At 60.3% G+C, this 26,847-nt stretch overlaps 1 protein-coding gene across 1 annotated transcript in view; it reads right to left on the bottom strand.

Moving 5' to 3' along the window:
* The window catches only part of RPTOR (regulatory associated protein of MTOR complex 1), a 116,807-nt gene extending 91,599 nt beyond the window's left edge, over positions 1–25,208 (bottom strand). The window contains exons 1-3 of the mRNA XM_037494972.1: positions 24,251–25,208; positions 10,296–10,398; positions 6,713–6,795 (exon numbers count right to left, since the gene is read on the bottom strand). Of these exons, the coding sequence (XP_037350869.1) occupies positions 6,713–6,795; positions 10,296–10,398; positions 24,251–24,412 (348 nt within the window). The 5' untranslated portion in view covers positions 24,413–25,208. The remainder of the gene's footprint in view (positions 1–6,712; positions 6,796–10,295; positions 10,399–24,250) is intronic.
* Positions 25,209–26,847: the final 1,639 nt, after the last annotated feature.

Here is a 26,847-nt window from a genome sequence, read left to right as displayed (position 1 = left end):
CCTTCAAACCAATTGGAGCGATTCTTGTCAGGGAGTTGGTGACCCAGCTTAATTCTCCGCCCGCCCGTGCCTGTGGCTCCCGCCCCGAGGCACTCCTATAGGAAACGCCTCCACTGGGCAAATGGAAACGCGTGACTGTGGAACTCTATAACCAGCAAAGACAGCCTTCAAAAATGAAATAGAGACAAAATCAAAACATTCTCAGACAAGTAAAACCTAGATTTGTGGGCAGCTGGTTCACACTGAAGTATTAACGCTTTTCAGGCTGAGGGAAACCAGTCCCGGACGCAAGGACAGACATAGGCAGGAAGCGCGCTCAGGGGCGGGTCGCGGCCGGCATTGAGGGGCGGCGCTTTGCCGACTGTGGTGTTCACCAGTCGACAAGACACAGCGGCAGGCGGGAAGAGCCGGCCCGAGCTCACAGACGCGGCCCTGGGGGTGACATTAGGCTAATGCGAAACTGAGACCCGATGCAGGTGTCACCAACAGAGGGGAAGACGAGTCATGTCTCAAAACCTAATTAATCACAAGAAATCAAGGAAAGGGTAAAAGTAAATCAAGAATAGCCAAGATAAAAATAAAATAAATGGAATGGCAGAATCAAACCCAGCTGTGTCAATAATTCCATTAAACGTAAATGCGCTAAATAAGCCAATTAAAATCCTAGTACCCGGGAGGCTAAGCGGCCTCTGGCCCTCCACTCCCGGCTGCACCTCCAGACAGGCTCTAAAGCATCGTTGAGGGTGACAGGAGCAGCCTGGGCCTGCCCCGGAAAGCAAGAGGCCACAGCTGGCTGTATGCGTACCTTTGCTGTCCGACTGTGTACTTTGTGGGGGGACAAAGCCAGCCGCTTACTCTCTGGAAAGACTTTTTTTTTTTTTTTAAATTTTCTAGAGGCATGTCTTATTTATTTATTTATTATTTGTTTGTTTGGTTTATACATGCACTGGGTACAGTCAGAGGCGTGGGAGGGTGAGAGAATTCACCAGAGCCAGAGCGGGGAGCAGAGCAGGCAGAAGGACCGAAGGACATTGCTGAGGGGAGCAGCGGGCGGCAGGAGAGGTCTGCGCGCCATGCGGGACCCTCCTCCGGTGGCCGGGGAGCAGCCAGGGATCGAACCGGCAGGCAGCTTCGCAACCCAGCGCTCAACCGCTGCGCCACCGGGGAGGCCCCTCTCTGGAAAGACTTAACAGACCACACCTGCAGCAAAGGAGCGAGCGCCCAGGCCCCGCAGCCTCGCAACTCTGGGCTCTCTGCGCCCTGAGGCAGGCAGCCTGGCCGCGGTCAGAGCGCGCTCGCCCACTCTCGGAACTGGGGCCCGCTCTCCCCTGGACTCAAGCCTGTCTCCAGGGCCCTCCCCAACGGGGTCTGAGGCCTGTGGAATCCCCCAAAGTCCCTGTCGACCTCTCCTTTCTTCTTCCTCCACTTAAAAGGTGAAGAATTCATACCAGTGAAACACATTCCAATCGAAACAGGCACTCGCAGAGCAGCGAGAATAAAGGAACCTCTCATTCTCCACGTGACTGAGCAAGGGGCACGGACACGCACCCTGCGTCCTGCGGGATTCAGCCCCACCGCACAGGGGCCTGCCCCACGTGGGATCCAACTTTAACTGTTGGTACAGGCTTTTCTGCCGCGCTAAATCAACGAAGAGAAACCCCTTTAGAACTGCATTAGTTTACAGACGAAATGAATTTTGGAGAGACCCCAACGCCAGCATTCGGGGGGGTGCCCGACAGGCCCCGTGCAGTTCCCGCCGCCGAGCGGTCTCTTCCCTGACCTTGCTCTCCACACACATGCTCTTCACATCCCGCCACGACAGGGGTGACAGCCACGAGAGCCTATGTCCCTCCCAGTCTGAACCCTTCGGGCGGAGGAGACGAAGGGACTCCCGACAGCGCTCGCAGCCATCCTGCGTGCTCAGGTCTGGCTGACCTGCTCTGAGGTCAGTCACGGCCCTGCCAGCTTCCCGGGCAATCTGCGCCTCACGCAAGTTCCCAAGGTATTTGCAGTTTTGGAGAATCCTGATTTCCTCAAACTCTTCCTTGATTATTTGTGCTCTTTCCTTGGCTCTTATGAAAATTTGGCTCAGACTTCTCCGTGGAGCAAAGCTAACAAGATGCGGGCCCTCTCAGAGAGTTGCCTACGGGCACCGCCCAGCCCGGCTCAGCCCGTAGCCTGGCGCCACCATCGCCTCACCTGCCTCTGACGTCAGGATTGGCCTGCGGGCTGGCCAGCTACTGCAGAGCCTCAGTAAAAATAAATTTTGAAAGAGGGCATTGGGCTGCTCCGAAGCCCTGTGGGAAGGTGGTGGGGACCGGCCCTGAGCCTCGGGATGGACGCCTCCCTCCAGGGGAGAGCTCCCGCCACCCTGCGCTCCCAGCCTCTGCCCCCCACCTGCCCCCCAGGGCACCCGGGCACAGCCAGTTTTCTACACCCAGGGCAGGGGCAGGCGCCTGGGGCCAGCAATGCAGCCGCGGCCCGGTGCCCCTCCCCCAGCGGCAGGGCAAGGCTGCACCCCGAGGAGCGCTGTGCCGCCCGCCTCCTGCACCTGCTTCCCCTCAGTGGCACGCAGCTGCCTTCACCTTGGCCCACAGCCTGGCTGCCCCGTGAGTGATGAAACCCTCTTCTTCGGAGGAAATTGAATCTTGAAAACCTCATAAAAACATGCAGTTAGCAGAGAGCCGGCGTGGAGGACCAAGAGCGGGAAGGCCGGGAGGCTGCGGGGGACAGTCGCAGGGAACCAGGCAGGAGTGCACGTGGGGGCCCCGGCTACCCACCCGAGGGCCCCCCCCTCCCGGTGGCGCCCCAGCGGGTGTCACAGGGTGACAGGAAGGCGGCTGAGCCCCCACGATGCAGGAGACTCAGGCAAGCTGCAGGCCAGGACTGGATGGGAAGGCGCCCTTCCTCCCGCACCCCGTCCCAGACCCAGCCCCGACCTCGTACAGGGGCCGACTGGGGGGTTTCCTGGCGCACAGCCCAGGGGCCAAGGACTGCAGCCCCTCAGGATCCCATAGGAGTCGGGACACGCAGCGTGAAACACACGGGCTCCCAGCGGCCTGGGGCAGGCCACCGGCCAGGCCCACATGACAATGAAGTGACCGGCGCCCCACACGGCTCCTTGCTCCCGACCCGGGCCGAGACTGGCAGAGGAGGGATGGCCCTCCCTGGCCTGGGATGGCTCCGCTGCCCGCCTGCCACTGCCCACCACGGTCAGGTCACAGGAGGCAGAGCGGCGGGAGCCGCGGGCCTGCCACGAGTCAGGGCACCCCAGAACCGCTTGGGGTCTTGAGTGGGGCAGACCCGACAGACCACAATGTCCCAGCAAGTGAGTTACAGGAGGGCCGCGGCCACACGGGCATCCTCGCAGACAGTGAAGACGATCCGCCTCCAAACAGCTGCGGGCAGAGAGCACCGCCCCAGACGGGCCTTGCATCCGCGCTCTGGGGAGACCCACACTTGCGCCCCAGGGCCTGCACAGGACCCACGCGTGGAGTCCTGGATGCGGGGGTGGCAGGGGGTGCTTGTGCTTTGCCAGCTGGAAGGGGCGATGGGGGCCGCTGTGGAGAACAGGGAGCCGCTGTGTGCACCCCACAGCTGCACCCCGGCATACACCAGTGACCCGGAGAGCTGGAGTGGGGGGGGGTCGCGTGTGCCCTGCGGCTACACCTGGGGCACACCAGAAGCCCACACAGCTCAGCCTGTGACAGCCAAAGGCAGGAGGGCAGGGGGCGGTGGGAGGGAGCAGGGTGGCAGGGAGGCCGGCAGGAAGGGCTAAAGCACAGGCGGTAGCTCAGATGGCCCAGGAGGGCCAGGCACTGAGGAGGTGGCGGCAGACACCGAAGGCCTTGCCTTGTCTGAGTCCATGTTTCGGGGTGTTTGGGGTGTGAGCTTCAGCTCAGTTGTTTCGTGCCCCCCGCCCCCATCACACCAACCAGCAAGTCCCTGACACTAGGGCTGTCCAGAAGTCTCTGTGGCCCCCAGGCTCACAGATGCCCTGAGACACGGTTCCCCCACAATGAACCAAGCTTGGAGGGTGGCCGCCTCCCCCCAGGGCCCCCGCCTGTCAGTGCCGGCTTGTGCCGGGAGGGCGCCCGACAGCTCCCCTTGGCCCACATGTGAGCTGGGGCAGCTTCCTCCACCCACGCGTGCCCAGATGCACATGTGGTGCCCCCGCCAGGGGTGCCGGCTCACTCAGGTGCCAGCCCCACCAGACGCTGGGCTCAGAGTTAGTCCTCAAGCTGACTGCGCAGAGGAGCCCGGCCCCTTGTTGGGAGGGCTGCCGAGGCGCGAGACGACGGCCTGGAGGGGCTCGCTCAGCACGGGGAGGCCCTCCCTTCTCCAGCAGCGGTCCCTGAAGAAGGTCGGTCCTCGGGGAGCACTGGGAAAGGCGTCCAGGCCGAGGCTAGAGCTGAGATGGCAGAGCAGCTGGGAGGGGTCGCCGAGGGGTCTCCAGCACCCGGCAGGGGAGGGGCTGGGAGCAGGCTCTGTGGACGCATCCACGCAACTTAACAGACTAAGTAGGGCCCTCCCAAAGTCCAGCCAGCCCAGACTCTGTCCACCGCCACCAGGCGAGGGCCGCGCCCCTCCCTGCCCAAGAGGGGGTACACAAAGAGACTCCTCCCCCGACTGTCTGCCGCTTCTGTAAGGGGGCTCCCCGCTTCTGTAAGGGGGCTCCCCGCGGCAGACACAGAGGAACGCTGCGGGGGAGGGGGCCTGCAGGAAGGGCCAGGAGAGGTTGAGCCCCAGCTCTGCACCAGGTGCTGCCTGCACACAAGGGCTCCGGGGACAGGCGACAGGAGGTGGGCAGGGCTGAGGCGGGTGGGTGGAGACGCTGCCAGGCTGTGGGGACGCTCCGGGCAACGGTGACAGGGGAGGGTGTGCAGGCAAGGCCCAAGCATCATGTCGCAAATCTTGTCGCAGTATCCAGCCTTTCCATCGGGGGCTGGGGGTGGGGAGGGGGAGGCGCCCACGGAGCCTGCTGAGCAAACCGCGAGGTCACCGGCCTGCACGACTTCCAGCTGAAACAGCAGCTGGCATTTTCCTTCAATCTCCTACAGAACACATATTTATGCCATCCAGGAAGTAATAAGGCAAAGTCTTACATTTAATCAGAAGAAATACTTCGCCAGCGGCAAGCTGGTAAATTATCTAGCAAAGGGCTCGATGGGCCTGGCAGGGAAACCTGGGCCAGACCGTCTGGCAGCCTCCAGAAAAAATATCGTCAGGACTCCTCTAAATTCCTTCTTGACCCCAAACCACCTCTATCAAAATGCTTAAATGTGAATAAGGCAGGAAACCAGGAGGACGGGGAGCGGGCCGAGGGGCTGCTCCGTGAGCCCTGCCGCCACGTCCTGTGCCCGCCCTGGCGAGGACGCCACGCGAGGACACAGTGAGGGCCAAAGCCAGGCCTCCCTCCGGCACCTGCGCCAAAGGTCTAGAAGTGTAATCGGGTCCCTGTCACCTCGCTGCAGACGGCACAGCAGCCTCTCTTACTGCAGCAGCAAAGAGAGCCCGTGGAGCGCAACAGGGACGCGTGTTCAGCTCCGCCTTGACTCAGAGGCATGACCGACATGAGGAAGTGGCACCCGGGACAGACAGCCGAGCAGGTGACCGCCCGGTGTCCCGTGCCAGCGCTGGGGGAGGCTCCAGGTGTGCCCACAGGAGAGGCCCTGCTGTGGTGCCAGCCGCCCGGGCCCACGGCCCCAGGAGGTTGCTGAGAGCAGAGAAGCAGGTCAGGGGCTCCGGGCGGCACAGCCCACCCACCCCCTGCAGCCTGAGACTCTGAAGCTGCAGCGGGAAACGCTTGCTTTCCCTGCATTTAAAAACACAAAGGTCCTAGCACTCACCAGGCCCCTTACGTGAGGAACAGGCTCGGTTCTGCCCCCGCTTCTCCCAGGATGCGGGTGAGGTGCAGGGGCCCGGGCCCAGGCAGGCGGGAAGGCTGCGGCTGGGCCTGAGCAGGTGAGCCCTCAGCGCCTGCCTCCATCCAAAGAGCAAGAGCAGGCTCCACGGGCGCCCGAGAGGCCACCCTCTCCCCACCCTCAGTGGAGTCCAGAAGCTGCCCATCGCGCCAAGCTGGATGGAAAGGCACCTCTGTAAACACCCCCAGTGTCTACTCTCCTATTTAAATGGTTAAAGCCACAAAACTGCTAATGAGAAAAGCTAAAGGAATTAGGTCTTCGGCGGCGCACAAACAGCGCAGGGTCTTCAAGGCAGTCTGACACGGCCCACGCGGCCCAGGCCGCCTCCTTCAGGGGAGACAAGCTTTAAGAGCGACGCGATGAAAGACACAGTAATTGGGGACCGGCTCCCTAGAAGAACCTCACCTTCAGAATCAAAGACAAGGCGCGCACAGGCGTCATCCTTTGAACGCCGAGTGCTGTTTCTCGCTGTTTGAAACTGAAGAGGGGAGAAATAACTCTAACTAGTTGAGGTTGCAGCGAAGTTACGAGAACACATTTTCTGTGTAAAATAAAAACCACAGCTCGGGGGGAGGGTGAGAAATACTTTCCTTTTTAAAGAGCTTAGAGGAAAACTTGGGAAAGAAAACCGAGGCCAGCCGGCTCCTGCCCCGGGGGTGCGTGTCGCCGGAGGACGGGCTGAGGGAGGAGGCGCGCGCGACGGCCCGGGCGGGCCCCAGGGGGTGCAGCCTTGCCCACCAAGGAGCTGGGGCGCCGCGGGAGGAGAAGAGCAAACACGGATGGCTTACCCTGGGCTGCCAGTTCTCATACTGCTTCTGCAGGTTGGCACCGATGGTCTCCAGAGCTTTCTGAGGGCCCATCGACAGGGGATCTGGGGGGCAAAGAGAAGAGATGGTTCTTCACGAGCGCTCTTCCGCCCAGCTGGGCCCTGCAGCCTCCTCCCGCCCAGCCCCTCGGGCCTCTGGGCCCGGGACCGCTCAGTAGGGCCCAGGTTTGTCTGAGTTTCTGCCGCGGGGGTGCCCACACAGGCCGACTGGCCCCCAAGCCCACTGTTCTGGAAAAAGCTGGCCCCGTCAGAGCCACCGGCGGCCTGACTCTTCCTCCGTCACGCTGGCGTCCCCTGACAAGGCAGCGGCTGTGCCTCCATCAAGACAGGGCTCCATGGGCCAGGGGCCCTTCCTTCCCACCCAAATGCTAGGCCTGTGGCGGGGAGGGCCGGACGGGCACGAGGACAGCAAGGCGATGGCGGAGGCCCTCTGTGTCCTCGGAGGCTCATCTGGCGAGTGTGCCCTGTGCGGGGGGCCCGCAGGCCCTGGAAGGGCTTCTGGAACAGATGCTCTCCAGCCAGCAGCCCCGGAGCATGTCCCCGGGCTCCCTGCAGGGTCCTGGCTGGGCAGATACTGTATCTATCGCTTACGCCAGAGACCGAGGTGGAAACATAAAAGATAATTCTTCATTCACTTAGCACAAGAACACTGCACTACAGGGCATCCCTGGGGCGCAGCGGGTTGAGCGCCTCGCTGTGAAGCTCTCCGCAGCCTCTGCAGCACGGGTTCGATTCCCAGCCAGCCGGGGAGAGTCCCACATGGCGCGGCAGACCTCTCCTGCCTTATCCGCTGCTCCCCTCAGCAGTGCCTTCGGTCCTTCTGCCTGTTTCACTCCCCACTCTGTCTCTGGTGAATTCTCTCACCCTCCCGGGCCTCTGGCCTGTACCCCAGCTCTTGTATGCATAAATAAATAAATCTTTTCTTTTTAAGAAAAAGAACCTCCACCGCATTTACACGGAAACACACGGACACACTTACTACATCAGGTGAGTTTTCCTCCCCCCCAACCTGACAAGAGCCTGTTCTGCACTTGAGCAAAGGTCTTTCCTCCTGCCCGACGAGCCCTGTCCTGTGTCACCTGCCAGGAGCAAGTGCAGCCCCCTAAGGCATTCACCCCTCCCCCACCGCCCCATGGGTCTGCACACCGCTCCGGAGGATGTCGCCCTACAGTGTGTCAGTGAGCCCTGACCAAGGCATGGCCGAGGGCCCTGCCGCCCTGCGCGGTGGATGGTCTTTTCCACTGACGGCTCTGGGGACGGCTGCAGCCTGGGCTGCAGGTCTCCGAGGCTCACGCCCGCACCCCACAAATCCCATCCCTGGCAACAAATCCTGCGTGGTTTTCCTTAGAGCAACTGGCTCACTTCACTCACTTTCCAGAAAGCATCTGCAAGTGCCAGTCTGTGTCTCCTCCCGGTAGAACAGGTGAGCAGGAGGCACCGCCCACTCACAGCCTTGCGCCACAGCCCGCTCCCCGGTTCTCGCAGGCACTCTGGGGAATGCAGCCTGTGGGGGAGCTGAGCAGACTCATTGGCTTTATTGCTCTGTCAAGGGCTTTCTGCGGGAGCTGGGGCTGTTGTACAGCAGGGGCGGCCAGCAGCTGGCAGTGGGACCCTCTCTCTGTTCCTGCGGGGCCCGGGCAGCAAGGGCCGGGGTCAGGATCAGTTTCATAAAGTCATCAATTAGCTCCTCCCGCTGGGCCCTGAAGGCCTCCGGACGCCTCCCAGGCCAGACCCCCAGATTGGCTGAGCAAGCTGGGGCTGTCCCTCATCAAGTCCTCCGGGCGAGACGGCTTCTTCCCCTTGGGGCCGGACACCAAATGTCTCACTTCCTGGGAACCACCCTATCTGCCAAGGCTCCTGGGCTCTCAGCCTGGCCTCTTCACCTGGTCTTCCCTCCTTTTCACCATGTCTCCTGGCAGGCTCCCTTACCCCCTCAAGTCCATGTCAGGGCAGAGGAGGACCGGCATGCCCCTCCAGGGCCCATCTCCTGCCCACCCCCCTCCTTGTTCTCATTGCAGCTGTGTCCCACACCCGTCGGGGGAGAAGGGCCGGCCTCTCTCCCCTCCCCCATTCTTCCAGCACAGCCACCTGACATCTGAATTAAATCAATACCATCTGCATGTCAGTGTAAACACTATTCAGCACTGACCCATTTAGTGGACCAAAAGGACATAGTTCCTACAAATCCTTTCCAGTCTCCTTGCTGCCCTCCCTCCCCAATCCTGCAGCATTTTTCTGGCTCCCAGATCATTGGAGGGTGACCATCTTGGGGGTACTGGTGGCATCTCACCAGCGATATGGCAGCAGCACCCACAAACAAGGAACCTCTCCCTATTGCCTGTGGACAGCAGGCTACTCGGGTTCAGCCTACATTTTGTCGCTGCTGGGTGCCAAGGTGGGCCGGTCCCCCGCTGCTGCAGGAGGCGCACATAGGAGCTGGGCCACACGCAGGCCATGCGCTGTCAGTTCCCACTCTGCAGAGCCCTGGCTGACACGAGAAGCCACGATCCGCTGAGACCTTCAGCTGCTGCGGTGACAGGCTGACCCACACCACCACCCATCCCGGCTGCCAGCTGACCACTGCCCAACCCCCAAGTGGCCTTGCGTCCATGCCCATCTCTATGCCTACATACCATTTACCTCATTCTCCAAGACTCAAGAAATGTGGCTGTCTCTCAATTCATTGAATGAAGTCAGCGTTATCTTGGCGCCAAAACCAAACAAATTGTGAGAAGACTGTAACCACTATCCCTCAAAAGCAAAGATGCAAATTTCTTTAGCAAATTATTAGCCATCAAATTCAGAAATACATAAAAATGATCATTCAGATGAGGCTGATTCCAGGAATTCAAGGTTGGCTCAACAGCCTAAATTCAATCAATATAAGTCACATCAAGAGACTAAAAAGAAAAGCCAGGTGCTTGTGCCAATAGACATGGAGAAAGTGTTTCTGTAAGATTCAACATTGATTCTTGACAAAAACTCTCAGCAAACTAAGAATAGATGTAAACTTATCTTATAAAAAGACGTCTAAAAAAAGCCTTTGGCTGGTATCACCTTGATGGTGGAGCACAGTGCTTTCTCCCGCGATCAGATACAAGTGCAGGTTCTGAACGTCTCCCCACCCCCCTAAGCATGTCCTGGAGACCCACGGGGAGGGCAGCAGGGCCCGGCTCCTCCTCAGACCCAAGGCTCCTGCTGTGGATGTGGGTGTTTGCAGTGTTGGTCCTTCCGCTCTTTGTTAAGTGAATATAGCTACTGTTGTGTGCCAGATACAGGGCAAATTTAAGGAATAACGGAATTCAATAATCATTACCCCATTTATTTTCCTTGAAGTACTTTTTCTACTACTAATCACAAGTGAATGCACCTGAAATAACTAAAAGGCTGTATCACCCTGTGAGGAAATAAAACTCCCAGGCTTACACAAACCAGTGCCAGGCCGCACTGGATGGGGACAGCAGGGCCAGGCCCTGCACTCTGGACCCCCACACCCGGAGCCCTCCACAGGGACTTCCGCGACCGGCCAGGAGGGCCCTGCTTACCGATCCAGCATTCCAAACGTGCACAGGGGGTGGTCTTCACCACGTCTGGGGGGTCCACGCCAACATTCAAACACAGAACTAACGCAACACTGACCGTCTTCATCTGGAAAAACACAGAAAAAATTAAGTACATCACTATGAAACTCCCTGATATAGTTTTCCAGGTTTTTTAAAATGTGCCCGGCACAGCTCCAGCCTCCGCCCCCACCCCCAGGTGATTTCAGCAAAAACTTTCCTCTCACGAGGGGGGGCAGATGCAGGGGTCCGTGTGCACCGTGGCAGGAGGGGCTAGTCTCAGGTTTCCTTGTGATTTCCAGAAACAGACTGAAGATCAAAAGATACGGCCATCTTAAGGCACCGGGTCCATGCCGCCACATTCCCCTGCAAGAGCCGCCATTCTGATTATTTAAAATCACTAAGCACTTTGCAGGGCCGTGACCCAGGGATGTGGGGGAAGCAAGGATTCCCAGGTGTCCCGGGGCCGGTCTGGGGCCACTGGCCTGAGCCGAGCCCTGGCCTTGCAAAGCTGTTGCTGGTGGATCCTCTCGGCCCTCCTCTGGGCACAGGGCGTCCACACAGCGTGCCCAGCATCCCGGTCATCAGCCTATTTCTTCTTCCTCGGCTGACCCTCGAGCCAAATGACATTCCCTCTACCTCGGTGGCAATCAATGAGCTTAAACAACCCTAGGCAAAATACGTAAGTTCTGATTTACAAAAGCACCAGCTCCAGAATCCTCCAAGCCCCTCAGACCACACTCACGGACACTTGCAGTGGGCCCTCGGGGAGCCAGAGCGCCTGCCTCCATGCCGTGCCCAGCCGTCACCCCCACAGTCCCGCCGCCCCCCAGCCATCACCCCTGCAGTCCCGCTGAGCGACACGCTCTGGGGGTGAGCCCCAGGCCCTCGGAGAGGAAGGGTGAAACCGGGGCCCCTCCACACGCCAGGGCGAGGGAGAGTGGAACCCGCAGCACCCCCTCTCACACAGCCGCCTGCCCGTGGGAGGGAAAAGCCTCCAGAACACATCGGCACGCGAGCCCACCCGCCCTCGCTGCCTGCGGGAGGCAGAGGTCACGCGAGGAGGGCGCCCCAGCCGGCCACAAGGCGAGTCCTGGCCCTCGGGGCGCCGCTGACTTCAGACACGGCGCCTTTAAATTTGAGCTGTACCCAAAAGCTTCTTTCTGGTATTTCATTTTCATTTCTGTGATAAGTTCATTCCCAAATTCCAGATGAATGTTTTTTAATAACACAGCACAGCACAGAGAGCGCGAGGGCCGGCCAGCTCCGCGACAGACCGGGCAGCTCAAAAGGCCGCCTCCGCCTCAAAACTTTCTCCCCAACGCAGTGCAATTAAGGATGCAGCAGCGACACCCCCGGAGGCTAGTTTTGAACTTGAAAAGAGCACCATCCTGAGGCTCTCCGGAGGAGGGAGAGCCTCCAGCCAGGGCTCTCAGCACGGATGAGACAGGAGGCCGTGGCCAAGCCCCAACGCCACCATGAGACAGCGCCCCCCACCGTGAGACAGCGCCCCCCACCGTGAGACAGCGCCCCCTCCCCCTGTCCTGTGCACAGAGAGCCGGGAGTGTAGGAAACATGATGACAAATAGTATGGCAGGCCCCCCTCTGAGCAGCCTGGCAGAGGTTCCACCAGGCCTCAAAGCCACCTTCCCCAGGGACAGGGCCCAGGGATCGGCAGCCCCCGCCCTGCAGCTCCTCTCCAAGGCCCCGACAGCCAGAGGCTTCTCTTGCGTCTCCCTCGCCTGGTCTTTGACCGCGCGGGAAGGCGTGGGGCCCGCCAACAGCCGCCTCTCAGCACACCCGGGGCCCATCTGAGCGAGCAGAGCTCCCCAGGTGGGGTCTGTGGAAGGGCCGGCCTCCCTGCCCCCGCAGCCAGGCTCCGCGCAAGCGTTCCTGAAGGAGCCACAAAATCATTAATATCTGCAGCAAAACATCATTTAAAAGGGAAGAAGGAGAACTAGAGTTAATGCTGATGCAGAAACAGCGCTTCGCACAGAGTAATTCTGAAGACAAATCCAAGCAGAACCTCAAAAACACAGCATCTAGATTATTTTTTCTTAAAAAAAAAAAAAAACCCAAAACAGAAAACAAACCAATGTCACAAATGCCCCCTTCAGGAAAGTGCCGACGGGGTCAGCCTCTGACACCCAGGCAGCCGCCTCCAGGGCAGTGCCACCGCTGTTGGGGCACCTCCAGGCCACCAGGCTGCGCCAGCCACACCTGTCCCCTTGGAGGTGGGGCGGGGGCTCGGAACGAAGGGGGGCTGGGCTTTTCCAGAAGCCAGAAGCCAGCCAGGCACACCCCACGGCCCAGCCGTGCCTCAGGGGACAAACAGCAGAAGGACATCGCTCTTCCAAGTAAACCCACCTGACCAGCTGCCCAGCACAGAGGGCTGAGGTGACTACCCCGTGGTCAGCACAGGCCCAGCCGAGTCTCAGGGCCCTTCCAAGAAACGCCTCCCACTGTGAAACCAGAGGCCCCCCGGCAGCACTTCAGGCCTCGGACATGTCCACATATAAACGTTGTTATGAATTAAATATGAGCAGAAAAGAGAAGGCGCGCGGGGGGGGGACCCGAGCATTCCTATCTGTGTCTCCCTCAAATGGCTGTGGTGTCGACACAGGCCCTGGACGCCGCTGCAGACAAGTGTCCCTTGCAGGGAGACTTCCGTCCAGGCGCGCCAAGGGGCAGGTTGGCCCTGACCCCGCCTGGCAGCAGCGGGCGTCGCTGAGTGCAGGGGCCCGACGTCCGCAGACTGTGGGCCGGGCCCCAGGGGCGGCAGCGCCGGAGCAGGGTCCGAGTGGCCAGTGCCCAGGGCGCCTGAACGGTGGGGGGGAGGGGCGGTCCTGCGTCCTGCACGGTGGCCGCCACCGGGCGGCTCCAACAACAGCCCCGAGGGAAAGGGGACAAAGCACAAAGCAGGCAGGCAGCTACGGACCTGAGACGCGGCGGGGAGGGGCAGCGGGGGCAAGTGGGGAGCAGAGACGGGGCCCTGGCGAGGTGGTGGTGGGAGTTTATAGGGACTACGCCTGAGGGGAGAAATCAAATACTGTACAAAAATGAGCAACAACACAGGAAAGTTAAAAAAAAACAACAACACACAAAACCCCACCAACGGCAGCAAGCCCGACTCCAGGGGGCGGCGGCCGCCCTCACCAGCTCGTAGTTGGATTCGGCTTCGCACCCCACGTGCGCCAGCGCCCCAGAGCCTGGGCCCGGCTCGCTTAGAGGCCAGGACCCGTCCTGCCCGGGGCCCCGTGTTCCTTTTCATGGACTGATTAAGCCCTTGTTCACCGGAGGAGATGCGAGCGTCATCACAGCGCTACTCAAGTATGTAAGGGCAAAGCTAGGTGTAAATTCTTTATGGTTGTAAGAATTTTATGCAGCTATAAATGCAAAACAAACAACAAATTAAATATAAATCCAGCCACAGAGCCAGTAAAATCCAAATGAACACCATAAATTTAACGTGACAAATTGTGGTTTTGCTGATGGTAAATTGCTAACGCGGTAGTTAACGGTTAGAAGAACTTACGGGTATTTTAAGACCTTTTAACTTAGTGTCACTTAACTCCTTGGGTTTTTGAGAGTGATAGGCTATTTTGTTTACCTTCTACTTCTATTCTGTGTGGCTATGTGACAGGTCACACGGTTCAAGAACCCGGAAGCTGTGAGTGGCAGGCCGGGCGCCCTCGCAGAGCCCGCGCAGGCCCGAGCGCCCACTCGGCGCAGCACGGACGCGAAGGGGCCGGGACCCAGGGGAGGGCTCACTGTGGGGTGCGGGGTGGGTCTGATATCTGGGCCGGTCTGTCACAAGCCAAGACTACTGCGATCGTTTCCTGAGTCCGCATAGACGATGCCGGAAAGGAAGCTGTGTGCAGGAACCAGCCGCGGGCGGGACCCCACAAGGGTGACGTAGGAACGCAACATGGACTCCATGTGCAGGAGCATGTGCAGCGGGCTGCTCCCGACCAGAGGACAGTGTCTGCCTGGGGTGCCGAGGCCGATGGCCGCACTGAGCAGCGTGGATTTACCTCAAGGCCCACCCGACCCGGCGCTGCTGTCGGGGACCCTTTCTCTGTGTTTGTTTTATGTCTTTCTGCACATAGCGCGCATTTAAAAATGTATAAAGGTCACAGAAACAGATGAAGCAGCACAGGACTGTCCATGTTTTTGCTCAGAAAACAACTTTCTGAAGACCAGTCACCAGCGCTCTGCTCACCAACGGGGCGCAGGGCTTTCTCGCCATCGGGAACGTGCACACCCGTCGGGCGCCCTTGGCCAAGGCGGCACATGTGGGATGGGCATGTGACCGGACCGCCAGGAGCTGGCGCGGTGGACACCAGCCTGGGCGCGACCCGGTGCGGCCCCATGGGCGGCGCTGCATCTGTCCGGGACTGGAGCCGGGCCCAGGGGAGCAGGTGTGGGGGGCAGGGCCCAGGGCATGGGAGGGCCAGGCCTCCCCCACGTCTTTCTCTGCACAATCTTCTAATTCCACGTTCTTCAGAAGAAACCTCAGTGCAGACGTGTGGCTGTGCAGACAGTGGAGTAAAAGACAGACGCCCGCACCCCAGCGCAGCCCCCCTACCCCCGCGAGGCGAGACGCGGCTCCCGCACAGGCGCCAGGGCAGGCGGAAGAGCCCGGCCCGTCCACGAGCGCAATTTAGCAAGGCCTGTGACAAGCCAAGTGTGGATTTGGTCTCTCGGGCTCCATTTCAGTGACAAATAGGCCCATATAAAGCTGGCTTCGGCGGCGGTGGGAGGGGCTGCGGGGGGAGGTAACGGATGGCTCCCGCCGAGCCAAACAATCAGGTCTGCGCCGCCGAGAGGGAGACGAGGCCCACAGGCTCTCGGCAGCTGCCTCTGCCCCTCCACCGGCCGCCAGCACCACACACTGCATGCAGCGGGCACGGGAGCCTGGGGGGCGTGGGGGCCTGAGGGCACAAGGCAGGCGTGGGCCACACTGAGGGCCGTGTGTGGGGCGTGTTTATGCCCAGACACTGCAATAGCTGGGCCTCGAGTCGCTGTGGAATCTCAGAGGTGCGCAGACATTCTAAGTCCCTAATCAAATATAACAGCCTCCGCGTCAAGCCAGACTCCGTTCCTCTTCACAAACACACCTCGTGAAGCATCCTATTCCTAGACCACCCGCGAGCCCCCGAAGTAACGTTCACTTTGAGGACACCCATTAAGCTACATGGTCCCGAGGCACCCACTGGGTCAGCGGCGCTGGATGGGCGACGTGGGGCCGGCGGGGCCAGGGCTCCGCCACGCTGGGGAAGGCCGGAGGCCCGCGCCACAGGTGGCCCAGACCAGAACAGCCACACGACTGGCTGGACTCGCCCGCAGCCGAATGCCTGGCCCCCGCGGGCTCAGAGGCGCACACCTCCGCTCGCTCGCGCAGAAGCATCGAGAAGTCGGGGAAGGACAGCGCCCGGTTCCGCCCTGACAGCGCCCAGCCCCGCTGCACCAGCCGACCAGAGTGATACGGCTCGTTTTACATGTCTGGGCGCTGGTGGCATCTGGTCTGCAAACACCCGAGAGACCCTTTGTTTTTATAAAATTTCATGACTCACCAACCACCACAGATTTGACTGATTTCAAAGCTGAAACATCACATTCCCATGTTCTCCTGACGAAAATGTCCCCCGGACAAGCGCGGCCCGAGGAGCGCGTGGGGCACTCCCGCTCAGCAGGCGGCGCGGGGTCTGGGCCCCACAGAGGCAGGCACTGCGGGGCGTGTCCACCCACGGTGGAGGCAGCTGCGCGTACGCGGGGTACCCGTGGCACAAGGCCCTGCCCTCGCCGACCCTTGCTCTGCGGGAGACAGGCGGGCCTCGTCTGGGCCCCCAGCCTGTGGGCAGGACCCCACAAAGCCCACTCCTCTGCAGAGGCCAGGCCTAGACGGAGACAGTGCAGGAGTGCAGGGGTGAGTGCACCCGTCAGCATGGGGGGGCGGGGCTGACAGAGTCTGCTCTAGGCCTGGGCGGGGGCAGGACGGTGGCCTTTTTTATAAATATTGATTAAACTGTACACGGATGGCTCAGGCATTTTTACCTCATCATTTTTTAAAAGAAAAAACAGCAAATCACACAAGACCAGGAAGAACCTTCCTAAACAACTCGGCTACCAGAAGGAGTCATCAGACAACCCTCTGGGGCGCTAATGAACATCAACGCCGGAAGAGGCTTCTGTATAATTAGCCAAGCCCGCAAGGCAGGCGAGTCGGATCTGGGCGGGTGGCAGCGTGACAAGGTGCCCGATTTGGATCCGCAGCCCAAACAGGCGGGTTTTATTCCTGACTCCCTCACACGTTCGACAGCACCCCCGTCCCCAGCTCCGACCCGCCGGCCCCCTGAAGCTGGAACAGAGGGGCTCCGGCCGAGCGGTCGGGCCCTGCTCCAGGCCTGTGGGGTCCTTGTCCGGGGTCGTGCGGGCTGACACCTCCGACTTCAGTCTCCACTGTGAGGCTGAGACATGGATACACCCCGAGACCTCCGGGTCACGCTTAAACCAGAAGGGGCCCTCTGCAGAACGATGTCCAGTGGAAGGGCCGCTCCGCACTGGGGACTCCCGAGCTGCCGGGTCGACCACCTCCGGCTCGGACTGGCCCGCCTCACTCACAGGGACCTCCACACCTCGGAAAGACGCAGTCACTGTGCCAGCCTCGCCCCCCACACTACATCACACGCTGTCAGACGGGAATCAGGACACACACGGGAGTGGGGTCCCCACAGGAAGGCATATGGGTGCGCCCCAGCTCTGCACCCAGAGGCGCAGCTGCAGTGAGCAATGCAGGGTCGCGAGCTCAGGCAGAAACCATGTTTGTGGAAGCTGTGGCAGCTGGGCCTGGGGGCCGGGGCAGCAGAAAGGAGACTACGGGGGCTGGGGAGGGGGATCCCGGAGCCCGGGATGGGAGGACCTCCACCTGGGCCGAGCACAGGCGGAGCATGCAGTGGGGCAGCCTCCGGGAAGCCAGGCAGGGAACAATCACCGGGCTCCAGGCCAGAACAGAGGCTCTCACTGAGCACCCTGAACAGCCAGCAGGGCCCCAGACGGCCGGGGCCAGGCCACGGGCTTCTCTCCATGACCTGTCGAATCCTGTTTCTGGGAAGGGCCAGAGAGTCAATATTTTAGGCTCCGCGGGTCACAGAGTCTCGTGTCCTGCTCCCCGTTGCCGTTACAGCCGGAGCGACGGGGACAGCGAGAAGCTACGGGCTCAGTTCCAAGAGACTCACTTTCCCAAAACAAGCAGCGCAGTTTGCTTTGACAGCGCGAGGAGCCAGGCTTGGACGGGGGAGGCTGGCGCGCGAGCGCGTGGCCCCTGAGAGCAAAGCTCAATGCTGCGGGAATGCAAACCGCGGATGCGGAGGCCTGGTGGCCCCTGCTCCAGGCCAGGCGGGGGGGATAGGGAAATGGTGGGTGGGTTCAAAAAGGCTTTTCTTTAAATTTCTTGTGGGCGGGGAGGGTGAGAGGATTCACCAGAGACAGAGTGGGGAGCAGGACAGGCAGACTGACGAATTACACTGCTGAGGGGAGCCGCGGGGAGACAGGAGAGGTCTGCCGTGCCATGTGGGTAGCTCCCCGGCCGGGCGGGATCAAACCTGTGCTGCAGAGGCTGCGCACAGCTCCACAGCGCTGCGCTCAACTACATCAGGGAGGCCCAAGGTCCCCTTTTTAAAAAAGAACTGATATTAAAAGTCATGAAGGTGGTTTTTAAATTAAGGACAGGACAACTTGGGTGCGTTTACCTCAACCTCTGCAGACACAGCCCTGACCACGGCACCTCCCGCCCGTGTCCCGGGGTGACTTGCTGGAACAGTGTCACGCAGACTGAACACTTGTCATCGTCTTTACAGGTGGCTTTTTTAAAACATAAATAGGGCTATGGTTTTGCGCATATAGTCTGCTCTGTTGTCTTATGGGGGGGGTGTTTTTGCTTTTTGCTTGGTAAGGCACCTTGAAGCGCCGGCGCCAAGGCAGGGGAGGAGGGCGGGGGGATAGCGGGCAGGGGCTGGGGGGAGGCAGGCAGGGGCCGGGGCGGGGAGTCGGGCAGGGCGTCCACGGTCCCACTTTATTGCTTCACGATCTGCGGGCATTTTTCCACGTGGATTAATCTGCGGGGCCTGACAGCACCCTGGCCGCCGTCCACGGTTACAGCTGAGTCAGCTGAGGCTCCAGAGAGAGGCGGCAGCCTTACGGGTTTGGGGCCACGAATCGTGGAGCCAGGGGTCTCCGCCTCTCTGGGAGGACCCCAGGCGTGCTCCCCGGCCCGGCTGCCCCCGGGAGTCCCTGTGCCCTGCCCAGTTGCACCTCGGGCACCAGGGCCCCTCCCGCTCACATCCGCTTCCCGGCAGACCCTGGTGGCACGTGGCTCTGCCTGCCTTAAATGCAGCATGAGAAGCCCCCAAGGCTGGCTCATTCCCCCAGTGTGGGGGGCTCTGCCCCGCCCCCCCCCAGCAGAAAGTTCTAACTGGATCCAACTCACACTCCCACTCCGCAAGGCCTGAACTGCCCAGGCCATGTGTCAGCCTAACGCTGCCTGGCCAGCATCCTCGGGCTGCCCCCGGCACCGCCCTGCCTCCCCACCCCACCTGGGGCACCCCGCCCTTCCAAGTCTCCCCCGCAGACCCCTCTCCCCAAACCCCTCCCCGAGCGCCCGCGGTAGAACCCCCCTTCCTGTGAGTGGGTCTCAGCACTGGCCCAGAATGCCTCTTCCTGCGGTGGCCGACGGTGACTCTGTCATTCCCGGAGGTGCTGCCCAGGTCCCCGACGGTGGCAGGCAGGTCAACGGCCCACGCTGAGGACCCCGCACGCCGGGATGGACGCCTATGGCCCGTCCTCCCTGAGAAGCCCGCACCGGGGGGGGGGAGGGCCGGAGCCAGGCATCCCACCATGCACGCTCTGGCCCCCACTCCTCACTGCAGAGGGTGGGGCCAACCCGCTCCGGGCTGCCCGAGGGGTCGAGGGCCCGAGCTCCCCTGAAATCTCGCCCCCCACCACTCGGGCGGCAGGAGAGACGGGTCAGTACCTGTGAGGGCGCGGGGTGGGGGGCATCACTGTGCCTCAGATCCCACAAGGGCAAGCGTTTCAAGACCAGACAACCCCATAATCCTTGAAGCACCCGGGGCGAGTCCAGTCGGGGAGGGCGGGGGAAGGGGCGCAGGCACGTCCAGCGAACCACAGCCCAGCGGGGTCGGCCATTCCTATGTCCACCCCTTACTGACACGTGTCTGCAATGAGGCGCTATTTTTATAAGCGAAGAGAATCAGGTTTTCAGGGAAGTCATGAAAACAACGGGCCTCTGCAGCGCCACGGCCATTTTCAGTGTGATGCTCCATTTCCAGAGCCGAAGCTCTCGGGAGGACGTGCAAGCGGTGGCCGAGCCGAGACCCCTCCAGCGCAGGAGCCGCCCGGTGAGGCCGGCCTCATGCCTGGAATCGCCTTTTCGGGGGACCCCGGGCCTTGGGAGGGGTGACAGGCCAGGCCGGGGCCCGGGCATGCTCTCCACAGCGGGTGTGCCCTGCGCGGTCTCAGCAGGAGTGGGAGACGTGGCTTCCGCCGCTGCCATCTGCTGACCTCGGCGTGCTGCGGGTCACCGTGCGGCGAGGTCGGCTAGGCACTGGGGACACCGCTGGCTCTTTAGTGGCCGTCCAACTCCTTAACGTGCGCCTCTCTAAGGAGGCTGTAAAGAAGGGAGGGGTAGGCTCTGCCAGGGCGAGAGGCCAGGTGCTGGCACTGCCCGAGCCTAGATGGATATTGGGGCCCGAGGACGCCCCCAACATGCAGCCACGACGTCCAGCAGCGGCAGCGCCTCCAGCGTTCTGCGAGGCGACACGAGGAGGAGGCGCTCCCAGCACTCCTGGACGCGCCCGCAGCGGCCTCCAAAATGGAGCGCAGCACGTTTTTTTAAAGCAGGTTGAGGGCCTCCCTGGTGATGCAAGGGGTTAAGACGCAACCTGTGAGGCTGTTCACTGCCACTGTAGCGTGGGTTCGATCCCTGGCCAGGGAGCCACCCACATGGCGCAGACCTCTCTTGCCTCGCCCGCCGCTCCCCTCAGCAGTGGATTTCAGTACATCCACCCATTCTGCTCCCCACTCTGTCTCTGTCTCTGTCCTCTCACCACCCCCTACACCTCTGGCCTGTACCCAGCTCTTGTATGCATAAATAAATAAATCTTTAAAAATAAATAAATAAAGCAGGTTGGAAAAGTCCACAGATGCTGCTTTGTGGCTGCTGAGACTCGGTGACAAATGCCGAGGGCAGGACGGCTCCAGGGCAGGGAGGGCTGTGAGTCGCATGGTCCCCCTGACGTCTCAGTCTCCCCATCAGGCACGGGATGACGGGGCTGCTCAGCACCAAGGGACCACCCCGGCAGGCACCCCGCACCCCGGCTGCCAGTCCGTTTCACTGCGCCCCTTCTGTGGGCCTCGTACCGGCGGACTCGGCCTCACTCTAAGGCAAGAGCACTCTCGGGGCGGGGAGGGGGGGTGCGGGCAGCAGAGCACCACCAGAGGAAGAGGCCCGGGAGCCGTTGGGGAGCTGCTTGGGCTGGAGGGGCGGCTCTCTGGGGACGAGGTGGACGGGCTGAGAGCGAAGGCGACTGGAGGAAGCACATGCAGGAGGGACACGCGTCCCGGGCCTCCCCAGCCACGGAGCAGAAAAGGCCGCGGGACCAGAGGGCGAAGCTGGGAGAGCAGGTGGGGCCAGCTGGAGGGAGGGACTTGGAACAGACCCCTGTGACCTCCGTGTGATGTCAGGGAGGCGCGAGGGGCGGAGGGGGACCGGTCAGCATGGGACCGCAGGGGTCTGGCCACAGGTGGCGGCTGCCCGGCCTGGCTAGGGACAAGGCGAGGATGGCAGGTGACAGGCCTGGCAGCAGGGCTGCGGCGGGCCACGAGCAGAGCATGGGAGGGGCTGAGGCCAGGCCACCATCTATACCTTAGCCTCTATGCCGAGGGTGGCACGTTGAGGAGAGAGCAAAAGCACAGCAGGAAGTCGGGGCTGAGGGGATCTGGGCCTCGAAGCAGAGTCTGGGGTCACAAAGAGGGGAAGATGCACCAGCCGGGGTGGCCGGGAGCCCTGGAGGCAGGCGAGCTGGGGAGGGGATGGCCCACTGCTGCACGCTGCTGATATCCAGCAAGGGCAGGGGTGTGCCCCTTGGGTCTGGTGACGGTGGTGGGAGGCCTCCGAGTGGCCTGGAGTCCTGGCCGGAGGACATGGGGGCATGAGGGGCGGCGAGCTTCACTCTGTCCATGGCTAATGGGCCGTCCCGCTCGCTCCTGCAACTCACATGTGGCCTCAAAGCAGTCTGACCGGGCTCAGAGACCAGCGGGCACCGACCGCAGGCTCCCAGGGCAGCAGCTCTCCCACCCAAGCCCACCACGGACACAGGCCAGAGGGCACCAAGGCCACTAACCCTACATCAGGCGCTGCGCTGATGTTGAAGCATGACGAGCAAGAGCAAACGGGGCAATGAACACACATCTGTCCCAGCCAGAGGCCGATGACAGCTTCGTTTCAGCTGTTGTTCCTCTAAGTCTAGTCATTTGAAAATGACAAGCCAAAGTGTCCCGAGGCCGGGCCTGTCATTCACCACACAGACAATCGGCCCAACGCCATGCAGACTTGATAGTAACTGTGACTTAGTAATGAAACCACAATTGCACTGGCATGTGAAAACCAGGGTTGGTTCACAGCCAAGACCGCGGGCATCCCAGCCGAGAGGCGAGTTCTGTGGCTCCACCAGGAGCCGAAAACCAAGAGGCAGAAACGCTGGCGCGCTGTCCACTTCAGGAAAGCCGTGAGCTCCAGGCACCCCCAACTTGACTCAGCAGGCCCAGCGCCACAAGCAGACAGAACAGGGAAGCACCTGGGGCCGCTCGCGGGTCCAGGATGAAGCTTGTGGGCCACCAGGAGACGTGTGGGCGGCGGTCCCAGGGCAGGACAACCAGGTTCGCACAGTAGTGCGGTCGCCACCTCTGGCCCCAGCTGCCTGGAGCCAGAGCGGCTGCCTGGAGGAGCCATCACCCGGCCGGAGCCACGCACGTTGCCACCTGCCAGAACCAGCCCCACCAACGGGTGTGTTTGGCCTGCGGTGTTGGGCTGCTTCATGTTTTGCAATATCTGAATTAGAGCCAGTACTTTCAAATTGGAAGTCTTCATTGGTTTTTTTTTTTTTTTTTTTTTTTACTTCTGACTTCTCAAAGAAAAAGGAAGGACAGCGAGCAGGACGTGCCCGAGGCCCAGCTGCTCTTTAGCAGCGGCCTGCAGTCCATGTCCTCCCTCCTGAAGAGCGCCCAGAGCTGAGTGTGAGCTGCCAGCTCCCTGCGGCCGGACGCCATTTTCACGTCTGGGCTGTTCCACTGAGATATGCCGCCTGCCTGAGCATCACTTGAATCGCAACCTCCGGCCTAGAAGGATGTGCCAAAAAGATCCCTCAAGTCTAACTAGAGGAGAGGGACCACAGGGGCCATTAAAATGCCAAACTCTTGCAAGCTACTGGGGATCCTCGCTGCCAGTTCTCTCCACTGAGCCCGCGCGGTCTTGCCCAGTCAGACCCAGCAGGCCTCGCCCCAGCATTTTCCAAGGCGCCTTCTCAGTAGGTGCCTGGACTCACAGGACTTTCCTTCTCTAAACAACCTACTAGGGGCTTATCAGGGAACACTGATCATTCGCACGTTAATATTTTAATGAAAAGGTCAAAAATACAGCCGTTAGTTACTTTTGACCAGTTTGAGCACAGGTTTAGGATAGCAGAAAGATCCACATTTCAAAAGGAAAAAAAAAAACCTTCAGATAGAACTTTAAAAAGTTAGACAGTGACTTTTTAAAATATTTTTTTATCTGCCCATAGCAACTACCACAGTTTTGAACTCCGAAACTAATACTTAAGATGATCATCTCTTTTACTCCTTAAACTACTTTTGGATTAAACAAATTTTCTTAACCCTTTTCAAAGTAGACCAGATCAATAACTGAAATACTGCTTACTAGTGACTAACTAGAATTGCCTTGAGTTAATCTTACATGTTTGACACGATATACTTAAAAATAATAACCTGCTATAAATACATTCAGAAGCCCAGAGTTGTAACAGCCACTCCCCTTTTGCCACCACTGACATGTTCAAGTAAATAAAGGCAGTCTTAAAGGAGAAGATAAATCACAAAAAGACATTTACTTTTTTTGTGCATAGCAGAGACAGTCCCACTTTTGCTAAGGAGGAAATTGATGGTGGTTGGTTAAGGACAGACTCAGCAAAACAGGCTCAGCTGCTTGCGAATCTCTGTCTACACTGCAAAGCCACAGGGAACCCTTAAACCATGAACCCCTCGTACTCTTAACTCCCACAGGAGAAATGCTGTCTGCAAGTGACAGTGACAAGACAACACATAAGGGGAGGAAAGTTTGGATAGAAGATAAATGCTCAGACTGCTGTGAGGAGTTCATTGTAACTTTAAAATAACTTTTCATTAATTTGTTACTAGCTGAACATTTGTAAGTAAGCCTGTTTCCTAGCATACTTTATTAGACTTCTGCACTTCACCTGGCTCGGACAATAAAAAGCAGACTATTGGGGTGGGTACAAGTGCTGTATCCCAAGTTCCCCTATGTGTTGACAGTACTTAGTATAATATATCAAAGAGTCTGTAAATACTTTCAAGGCTGTATTTTCTAACTCACTTAACCTTGTCTGAATTAGAACTAAGTTTGAATTGAATTAAAACTACTCCAGTGGATAACTACTAACCAAAAGAGTCTTTTCCATTTTTAACCCCCTAAATGGAGTCTGAAATGGCTACTGTTTCTTAGTTAATTTGCAACTTGTGGCTGGGGAAAAAAGATCGTGGCTTTCCCAAGAACAATTACCCGGCTCTGAACTTTCTTCACTGAAAAAACTACGACGATCCAAGGGGCGCGATCGGAATCCACTTACCCGATCCTTCATTCTCCAGCTCTGAGCTAAGGATTTGGAGCCTTCGATTTTTTCACAGTGCCTCTTTTTCATAAAAGCCAAAGGCAGGTTCCAGTCGGTAAGGTCGGCCTCATCTTCCTCCCCGAGTCCCAGAAGAGGCGATTGCAGCATTTCGGACTCCATCAGGGGGGGAGGGGGTGGGGGAGTCCTGGGCAGCAAGCGCTCGAGAACCTCCAGCCTTAAAAACTAGTGTGTACCAGTGCTGGTGAAATAAGAACCAGAAGTGGGAGAGCAGGAAAAGAAACGGACGGGGAGTGTGCGGAGACCCTTCCTCGGGCAAAAGTCTGAGATCCTTATCTCCAGCTCTGCGCGGGAAGTCGGGGTGGGGGGCGGGGAGACGTGGAGTAAAGGGCAGCCCAAGGAGCTCCGCACGGACCCTCACGCCCCCGGGCCCCAAGTCCCTGGCGGCCGCCGCGGCTGCGCGACCCGGTGGGGCTGCGATCGCAGCTGTCAGAGGCGCGCGCGGCTCCGGGCGTCGCGGTGACCCGGCTCCCGGCCTCCAACGCCTCGGCCGAGCGGAGGACGGGCAGGCCGCCCGCTCTCGGCGCCGGTGCGCCGGCGGGACTGAGTCTCGGCCGCGGGGAGAGGCCCAGCGCGCCGCGGATCTCCTGCGGCCACTCTCAGCCCTGGGGGTCCCGCACTCGCCGGGGCTGCTGCGCCCAGAGCCAGGACCGGCCCATCGTGCTCGCCGCAGCCGGCTCTCCGCCCCGATCCGCGCGGCCTAGCCGGGCCCGGCCTCCGATCCCGTGGCTCTCCCCTGCCCGGGAGCGAGTCCTGAGAAGCGGGCGACGCGGAGCCGCGGAGAGGACGAGTCGCGCGGGCTGGCGGGGCGAGGGGAGTTTGCCCTCTGCTTTGGGGCTACAGTGAAACTCCTCTCATCAGCACATCAAGGAGGACGCCATATTGCAGGGCCCAGCATGCACCGCGGCCTACGGCGCGGCGGACGGGCCAAACTTCCCCGGCGCGCTCCGGCCGCGCGGCCCGCGAGGCGGCGGAGCAAGTCCCCGCCCCCGTTGCCACGGTTACCACCCGGGGGGGACCCCCCCCCCCCCCCGAGTCCCGGGCTCAGACCAGCTCGCGCTCCAGGCCGATCCCGCCAGCGCGACCTCGAGAACTGACTGAGTGGGAAGGCGGCCGTCCCTGCCTCAGACCCGGGCCTCCGGGAGGGCGCAGCGCGTCTCCTGCCGGCGCTGAGGCCGCGGGGCCCGGAGGCCGCCGGCCGCGCCACGGACAGATGCGGCCCTTAGTCGACTTTGTTGTTTTTGTTTTGGTGCACATCGTGTCCCCACCTTATCAATCGGATTTTCTTTTCTATCTTCTTTAGGGGACAGCAGATGAAAAAAATGCGTCGCTCAATTCCAATCTTGCTTCCAGCCGCCTTGTTTTCAGAGCAGTTCATTTGAATTTTGATGGAGCCCGCGCGCAGACAGCGAAGAGCGACAGATTTCTGTGTGGGGCAAGCCCCCGGAGACACTGATTTCTCCGTTTCCTGCTGGGGTTCAGGCGGGGAGCATGTGCGGGGGGGGGGGGCAGCGGGCATGGCCTGCACGGGGCTGGGTGTGCCCACAGACCCCCTCCTTCCACCCTGGGTCTGGGGCCAGAGGAATCCAGGGCTCCGCAGGGTGCCCAGCAGGCGTGTCCCGCCAGCATCACAGGAACGCTGCCCCCCACCCGACTCCCTCACCCAGCACCTACAGCATTTAGTAAGAGTCCTTAGGTTAAACGTCATCATTCCATCACTACCCCCCTCCAGCCCAATTCTAGAACCGAAGGCAAATCCACCAACACACGTGGCATCTAGAACCATCCTTTTCCAGCTCTCTGTCTGCAAAATGCCCTCACAGTCACCTGCAGAGATTTGGGACTCTGCGGCCTTGTCACCCTGTGGAGGGCAGTGAGGCCCAGGCACCCTGGGCCGCAGGCGCTCTGCCCCTACATGCTCCCCGGAGGCCACGGCAGCTGCATCGCCACAGTGCTGAGCCCACCGGTGCAGAGCCTCAGCCTCCTGGCTGGGTGTTCTCAGGGCGGGTGGAGAAGGGCCCCACGCACCCCTGGGGCAAGTTGTCAGAGTAACCAGGGAGACCACAGCCAAAGTTGCCAGTCGCCCCCAGACCCACTGAGCCACGGGGTGTGGGCAGGTCCGCTCTGTCCAGTCTGTGACCCCTGAGGGCTTAGGGCCAGCAGGCAACAGCTGTTGCTGCTGTCTCCTCCGGCAATCACGTCTGGGGCACACATAGGCCCTCGATGACGTTCTGCCGAGGACAGAGCCACCCTCCAGCAGCAGCAGGAGACTCAGCGCCCCCTAAACTGCAGGACAGAACCTGCCTGCACTGCTTCACAAACGTGACCCGGAACCAGGAGGTCGTGTGGTCCTTGTCCCAGAATGAGGGTCAGAGTCACATGTCGGGGTTCCCATCCATCTCTGCATGAGTGCAGCCTTTGCCCTGTGTCCTTAGCTGCCATTTCCGTGATTTGAGGAGCTGGAAAGGTGAATTTCTAAGGACACTCAGGTCAAAAGCCTATACTGCAGAGAAAGCCAGCAGGGGAGGGGCCGCCCA

Source organism: Talpa occidentalis, unplaced genomic scaffold, assembly GCF_014898055.3.
Source record: "Talpa occidentalis isolate TD23 unplaced genomic scaffold, MPIMG_talOcc4v2.1 talOcc4.7, whole genome shotgun sequence".
NCBI lineage: Eukaryota > Metazoa > Chordata > Mammalia > Eulipotyphla > Talpidae > Talpa > Talpa occidentalis.
This window is presented reverse-complemented; position numbering and strand designations above follow the sequence as displayed.